Source organism: Rhipicephalus microplus, chromosome 8 (assembly GCF_043290135.1).
Source record: "Rhipicephalus microplus isolate Deutch F79 chromosome 8, USDA_Rmic, whole genome shotgun sequence".
NCBI classification, from domain to species: Eukaryota; Metazoa; Arthropoda; class Arachnida; order Ixodida; family Ixodidae; genus Rhipicephalus; species Rhipicephalus microplus.
In genome coordinates this window covers 85,616,150-85,624,301 of record NC_134707.1, presented here as the reverse complement: position 1 = coordinate 85,624,301, position 8,152 = coordinate 85,616,150, and the positions used below count along the sequence as shown (strand labels likewise).

General features: G+C 50.1%; 1 protein-coding gene across 1 annotated transcript; it reads right to left on the bottom strand.

The window, feature by feature from the left end:
* Positions 1 to 5,597: 5,597 nt before the first annotated feature.
* Positions 5,598 to 7,874, bottom strand: LOC119165099 (cullin-3-A). Its single transcript, XM_075870268.1, has one exon. It carries the CDS (start codon positions 7,872 to 7,874, stop codon positions 5,598 to 5,600), a length of 2,277 nt encoding a protein of 758 aa, XP_075726383.1.
* Positions 7,875 to 8,152: the final 278 nt, after the last annotated feature.

The window sequence follows — 8,152 nt, the reverse complement described above, 5'->3', positions numbered from 1 at the left end:
CAGCTGCGACTATTATGAGCTGTGTCGTACTTGCTTGTAACAACCACTCGAAAAAGAAGCCTGCAGGTCCAGAATGTTGCCTCGGCAAGTTTCTTATACCGAAGGTGCTATAAGTTCAATGTCAGAAGACCGCCGAGGCAGAGTGACTACGCCGCATTAACCACTTATTATACTTCCTGCCCTGTCATTGCGTTATTGTGTTTACCGGATTCACTCGCGCTAGCACGACAGAAGAAATATGATTAGACATAACCGGGAAGTCTGCTTATCTTTCCGACGACAGCGATCATGCTGTACGGCAAAACTGTGTACGCCTGCACTAAATGGCTGTGATCACTCGGTTACACATGAACACGCTCCGGGTACGCAATGGTTAATGAAACAGCCGCTGCAGCAATTGCTGCGATCCTTTTCTTGCCATAACATCCCGTTACCGTGTCTACGGCACGATCACAACGCCAGCATGGCATCATGTCTGTTTACCGTTCTGGCTACCGATATCGTCTTGTTTGGGATAACCATCACGCCCGGCTGCTGCACCCATTCGCTTTTAAGATAGTTTTGACCCTCCATGGATTTGTAAGCGTTTAGTTGATCACGTGGCACAAAACTTGTCGCATGAACAGGATAGTATGTCGCTGAAGTCGACCCCCGGCAGCAGTTCAACATTGCGGTGGATTTGAGTGTCTTGAAGTTCGAGTGGGTCTACGCCGCTGCACACTTTCCAGGCAGCGCAATCGTGCAGGTTCATCTTATGCACGTGCGTATATGCCTTAAATCAATCTGTCCACACGTGCACCAAAAAAACTGCCACCGAAAGCGCATCGAACCGCCGAGCCAGCCAAGATGGCGGCATTCAGGTCGATGCTAGCGCACCTTGCGGGTGACGTCAAGTGAATACACCCTATTAGCCCCGAGAACGAACACTGGCGTCGCTGCGATCGCAGTGATATGACGTCACGGCAAGGACTCTCCTCCTCGGCTGCCACTTGTCTCTTTTTTCTGCGCCGTCCTCATACCCGCCCTTTAGCGATACAGTGATAGCTCATCACTTGCATGACGCAAATCTCTCAAGATACAGAGGGAAAGGTTTCATAACTATAAGCAGAGTCCTGTGCTATAAGTTATCGAGGCTGTAAAAAGTTTGCATAATTTTGCTTAGGATAGGCAGACTTCCGTCCTAACGGCAGAATAACTGTGAAAATAGTTGTTTTGTTGCGTACACCAAGAAATGAGTGTTATGGAAAATGTGCTAAGTGGTGCTAATGTGATTACAACTCGGCATAGACTCCGGGATGGGAACATATGTGTGCCAAAGTATCAGAAATCCGGGATGGGAACAATCAGTGCCGGAGTCCCGTACATAACCTCAGCTGCACTCAACGTCAATAATTTCAGGGAACTGAAGCTCCAAATTTATTGCGAGAGAAACATGACACTGAACAACGTGTTGAGTAGGCAGGTACACACAAAAAAAAACAGACACAACAGCCACAATGGTGGTATTCTAGGGCGAGCGGTTACGAGGTATTTTGCGACACTTGATCATGCAAGCGTGCGCAGATCTTGACTGTGGTCTTGGAGCACCACCAAAAGTGTCCTTAGATATGCGGACTCTTCATATACAAATAACTCTAGAGGAGAGTAAACCGTCATATCTTCTACAGGAATCACCCATGAATAGCTCAACCGAATAATGTAAATATTGTGTCTTGCGTCACAAAATCCCATGACCATGCGCCCATGAGTTTGCTATACCCAAGCAGAACTGTGTTCTTGCTTTTCACACCCGTGCGAATGCGGCTGCCATGGCCAGGAATGTAATGTCTCATAGAGGTTAGCAGCACGACAAAGACCCTTTCACCCCTTTCACATTACTTACGATTGAACGCGTGATTGTGCAGAAGCAAAAGTAAACATTTATCATTTTACCAGGAACATTACCGATTCTGTTTTTTTCATTCATGTGCAGCTTGAAACGAGCAGAAAGCGAGTGCATGCAAACAGCGGAACAGCGCACGAAGCGTGAGCATCATTGTGTAGGCGCGGGGCAACGGGCTTCGAAAAGTCCTTGCCGTGACGTCACCCAGGCCTCCCACCAGGGGGTAGCCACTCCAACTTTTCGGGGCTGATACGCGGCAATACAGACGTCGACATAGCCTCGACGCTGTGGACAACGTGTTATGTCATCCCGCATGCGATAACATAACTGGCTACAAGAACGAGCAAGTACACAGTGAAGTGCCTGCCGAGGTGATCAAGATGATCGTAAGCGACATGGGTGGCTTGCCGGCCATGAGCGTCTTCAAGCCCTACATTCACATCTTTAATACAATCACCTCATTTTCCAACAGGCGCTGAGCCGTGGTTCCAACTAGGACTGTAGAATTAGCGTCACGTCCTTTCTTCAACCTCTCTCACTCTCAAGTCCGCAAGAGAGAAACTTTTTATTTCAATCAGAGAGAAATGTTGGGTCGGGCTCTCTTTGTACAGAGCTCCCACAGCCGCTGCTGCGTGCTGTGCTCGCCGAACCAGCGTCCCCTGGCCACTCGGTATTTCATCGCGCAGCATGGCCCCCCAGTCTTGTAAGGTAGGAACAGGAGAGGAGTTGGCAGAGCGCCTGGCGGGCGGACGCTGACATTCCAGCGTGACGTGGAATAACATCGGTACCGCTCCGCAACCAGGGCATTTGTCGGGGTAAGAAGTGGGATGGAGGATGTGGAGGAAATAGAAGTTTGGAAATGTGTTCGTCTGCAGTTGTCGCACCGCAGTTGAATCCTCTCGTATGAGCGTGTGGTGTGGTAGAGGGAAACGAATGCGTTCTCTTCTATAGTTAAAGAACGCCGACACAGGCAGCGTCTGCTAGTGATTTTCTTGATTGAAAGAACAAAAACAGACTGCTCGCGTTGCACAACCGCGACGACCGATCACCGGCCACCTCGTACCAACGCCTCCTAGAAAGACTATGCCTGGAACGTTACTCTCTTTTCAATTGGGAGCCTCCTGCCAGCACGCGATCTCGGAGGCCATGCATCATGCCTTGTGTTGAGACCAGCCGCCGCGTGAGACCACTCGCCTCCGTACCGCCCTGTCACGTGACATCACGGCTGCTCGGAGGCAACTTTGAGAGCATTGCTGTGTTCGCAGGAGGGCGGCCGTCGGAGATGCTCGCCTTCGTACCGAAGGAAGAAGGCAAAATCAGAGGGTAGGGCAGCGCGTTCGCGGCTCACGTTCCAGGCATAATTTTTTAGGAGGCGTTGCTCGTACTTATGTATCTTTTTTTATGGAGTGGAGGATTTCCTTCTTTCTGGGCTGTTGCACGAGAGTACAAAAGCCGACGTCAAAGCCTCAGCAGTGCATTGTTTGGTGGGGGGGGGGGGGGGGTCATGTGCTTTAACAACAGCCGAGAGAGGACCATGACGGTGCCCATGGAGCCTTGAGTGAAAAGGTCTGTAGGCTCTGAATCATGACCTGCAATGTATTGCCGGATGGAGATTTCTCCTGCGCCTAGTTGAACAATAAACATTAGTTACTATTAGGGGTTTTACGCCCCAAAACCACCATGTGATTATGAGAGAGGCCGTAGTGGAGGGCTTCGGAAATTTCGACCACTGTACGCGGGCCTCTACCATTTCTCCTCCTTCGAAATGTGACCTCCGTGGCCAGGATCGAAACAGCGACATTCGGGTCAGCAGATGAGCACTGTATCCACCGACTCAGACAACAATAAAGATTCGCAGCGTGTGCGTTAGCTTAAAGCGGACTACGCGTCTCTCTGTGCAATGAAGGTCTTCTGTCTCTCGTTGCCCGTTAGCAGCGATTGGCATGTTCCAGCATAGAAACACCCGTTCATCACTGTGGGCTTCGCCCTCACTCCCGTTTCACGTTATTGGAGCGGTCTTTGTAACAAAACGCTTGTTGCCTGTATATCGTGACCACCCCCGAAATGAACGCGACAGCGTTGATTGATTGATATGTGGGGTTTAACATCCCAAAACCACCGTATGATTATCAGAGACGCCGTAGTGGAGGGCTCCGGAAATTTTGACCACCTGGGGTTCTCTAACGTGCACCCAAATCTGAGCATACGGGCCTACAGCATTTCCGCTTCCATCCGAAATTCAGCCGCTGCAGCTGGGATTTGATCCCGCGACTTGCAAGTTAACAGCCGAGTACCTTAGCCACTAGACCACCGCTGCGGGGCGAACGAGACAGCATTAAAGAGCTGGTTTAGCAGAAATGCTGCAGTGTATGCGTAGGAGTCGTTGGATACGAGCGAAAACGTTATCTTGCCAGTGAGCAAGAAATCAAGAGAGATGCAAATAAAGTAAACAATAATATTTTCCGGTGCGAGTCAAGATTCAAGCCAGAGAGGCTGCATGGCAAGCATGTGTGCTAGGCCTATGGAACACAGCCACACGTCTTCTGTTTTTTTATTACATCGTATTTATTACGAATACCATGAATGCTGTGAATACCATGAGTAGGCATTACAAAATAAATTCCATAGAGCACTGTGTTCTCAAGCGGTATTTGAGGAGTGCACTTCATGGGCTCCGGATACCAGTGAGGGCACGCACAGTTTATGGATAGCCACACGTCTGCTTGGAAATGCAGCGAAAATAACATTCATGCTTTAGAAACGCGCGCGTCCTGTATAACGCTTCACAAAACAGCGTAACATCGCAGTAATATTTCGTGGCACAAGCGTACATTGACATCGGGCCTGAGAACATAGGATTATCATAATGACTTCCTGGTTTACAGCCAGCCACCCGTTACAAAAGGTACACACGATGCTCCACGTATTCCCTTAAGACAATGTGGTAGGTGTACAGTAAGTTCAAAAACATTTCATACGCACAAGTGCTTGTTTAAAGCATCCTACACGTTACTTAGATTGCAACCATATGCGAATGATTCACTAACACTAGCGGTTTTCAACTTTATGAATTGCGTCGTACTAATTCGCAATATAAGCTTCTCGACTAGCATCGTGCAATAAAAAGTACGCCCTAAATGGTTGAAGTACGCACTAGAGACAGGATATCGCTAAGGCAAAGCTAAAGGGTGACCCCCCCCCCCCCCTTTTTTTTTGTTGCTATCATATACTTGCAGAGATCGCACTGCATAGGTGGGTCTACCCGTGATTAAATTGAAAACGCGCATTGATGGTTGAAATTACGAAATTTCGCATTAGTTGACGCTAATGTGATTTAGGTGCTGCTAATTTCATTTAGTGCGGGCCGATCTGAAATGCCATAGGGCGAGCCTTGTGCATATCGGACTGTAGTCGTTCGCTTGCGTGAAATGCTATGTGTGGACCGTTAATGTGCAATCATGACAACACTGCTGATTGCATTCAAAACGTCTTTTCGGAAATGTGATACGTCTCGCTGCTCTGTTGGAATGTTAATCGTTTTATAATGCCGACAGTTACATTAATGATAATAACTAATTTTGCTTTATTCGAATGGCAAACGATTTCTTTATCATCATCATACAGGGGAAACAATCTCGCTTCGCTCTCCGCTTGCGATCAAATTAGATTATGTTGCGCAATCGTGAGTGGAGTCAATGCGCCGCTGTCGTTTTGTTCAAGGAATATAGACGTATAAGTGCGGGTCCTTGGTCTCTCTTTCCATGTACTCCCTTTCTATAAGCGCATCGACTCGTTTCTTGAGCGCATCTGGGCTGGGCGTAAACCTGGCTCGAAGCAGCTCAGTCACCTCGATCACGAGGTTCTCGTGTAACAGCATTCGGCGTGATTTCATCACCTTCACGATCGCCGTGTCGATATTGTACTTTCGTTCTTCGTCAATGCGAGCCTTTGTGTCGGTGCAGCTGGTTGAGGCGGATTCTTTTCGACCACACGCTGGCTGAACTTTCACCTCCTTCCCAGTGGCCGTGAAGGCATCGTTCACGGCGAAAACGTGACAGTATTCAATCTGCTCCGTGGCCGGCGTCTTGGTAAGAACTGGTCCGCAGCTCTTGCCCGAGCACAGAGAGTGCAAGGCCTGCATCAGGTCCTTCTCGGGGAAGTTGGTCTCGGAGGCGATGTCCGCGAACGTAAGCTTGTCGTGGTTGTTAAACAGCATCAACACGCACATCTGGGGCGTAGACACCTGTATGGTGTAGGTGCGCGGCTTGCTGGCGGATGAGTTCGCATCTCGTGATGGAGAAGGTTCCTCCCACGGCCCGTAAAAGACGGCATTCATGTCTGCACTGCCGAGTTGTGGCTGCAGGGTCAGTTGCCGGCCCTTGTACTTGGCGAGGTAGAACCGTCGGAACGTCTCAAAAGCCTTGCCCGGTACAGTTGGGATGTTGCTGGGCTGCGTGGCCCAAGACAGGGGCCAGAAACCCGCCGTCAGCACGCGCACATTCAGGTGAAGTTTGTTCAAACCCATTCTTGAAGAAGACACGGCTTCGTTGAACTCCTGAGTGAGGGCATCCGAGTGGTACAAATCCTTGAATAGTGTTTCCAGCCTGTGGGTGAACAGACATCCGCACTCGTTCTTGAGCTTGGCGACCACACGTTTCTCGGCATCATACGAGGTGTCCTCACAGGCGAGCAGCCTCTTAGCCAAGTGTTGCGTGTAGGAGCTCACGAAAAGGTCTTTGTCCGGCAAGAACCCAAATATCTCTGCCACCTTTTTCAGTAAACTGTCAATCTCCTGATCCGTCATGCGCAGTATCCCGCGTCGTAACGTGTCGTCCACAAATGCAGACAGAAGCTCGGGCGACTTTTCGGTCAGGCTGAGTATGTGTTCGATATCTTTGGCGATCACCTGCTCGGCCAAGTAGTCTCCGTCGAAGCAATGGCGCAGAATGCGGTCGACGCGCGATTTCAGCTCTATCAGTCTCGGGATTAGGCCCACTCTGTCTCCCTCTTCCCTCACTATTAAGCTTCCTATATCGCGTAGGTGCTTGCTGACGCACTTGAAGAAAGATTTCTGGCCCCCCTGAACTCGGTTGACGAGGCGAAATGCATGCGCGAGGTCCTCCATCATCCAGTTCTTGAGCATGAGCTTGATACCAGGGCCCTCTTTTTCCAAGATGTCATTCATGCATTCGCCAATGAGCTCTGTCTCGAGGACACGCACGATGGAAATCACGGTAGACTCGTTCAGGCACTGCTTCGCCCGCTCCGACTCTTTCTCGATGTGCTCCTCCACCTTATCGAAGTACGCGAGGGAGCTCATCGTTAAAAGGCAATTTTGGCACTGTGACTTGTAGAATCGCGCCGTGTCGGCCAGAAAGGGACGCTCAAAGACTTCCTCGTAGACTGACCTCGAGCCGTGTCCCAAGCTCTCGAGCATGTCGCACGCCTGCTTGATCGCAAGCCTGTCAACACATCCACCTTCGCGCTCCTTGTTCACGAGGCTTAGCAGGGTTGCGCAGAGACGGTCACGTACGTCGTCGTAGCACGCCACCTCGTCCAGAAACACGGACACGCCCATCTTGTCCACGCTGTCGACGTTGTTGAGAGACGCGTACGCGATGTCCAAGTACATTACGATGTCACATATCATCGCCATGCTTTGCTGGTGGTCCTTCCAGGCTTGATTCAGTTCTTGCAGGAAGTCCTCGCCTGTTTTAGCTAGGACGACGGGGCGAACGTTCTTGGCGAGAAACTTCGCGATGGCGTCACGAAGTCCGTTGTAGAGGCGTTCACCAGCGTTGCGTCGCACCATAGTGTACGCGCAACGGTAGAGCTCATTGAAACCTTGACTGAAGCTGCGGGTCTCCTGTATCTCGTGAAATGTCTTATCCAGCGCCAGCCAGAGGTCTTCGGTGCTGCGGTTGTCCGTCTGGTGCGAAGACATCTTGATACGCTCGACCTTGGCATTTTTCTTGGCGGAGAGCGGGGCCATGGCGTTGAGCGACTGTTCTCTTGCGGCTTATGGTGATGACGACGATGACGTGTCTTGCCAAGCTGGCGCGCGCGCACGACTCGGTGTTGGCCAATATTAGATGGTTGAACGCATATTTGATAGATTAAAAGATTGAACTTGAGACTGCAAACCGATCGTGGTGTCGTCAATTTCATGGCAGAAGAACGAAATGATAAAGTTTGGAGTATTGTACCACTCGTCACAAACTTCATTTTCTTTGCCGGGCCTCCAGGACTCATGGTCCGAATTTTTAGAGA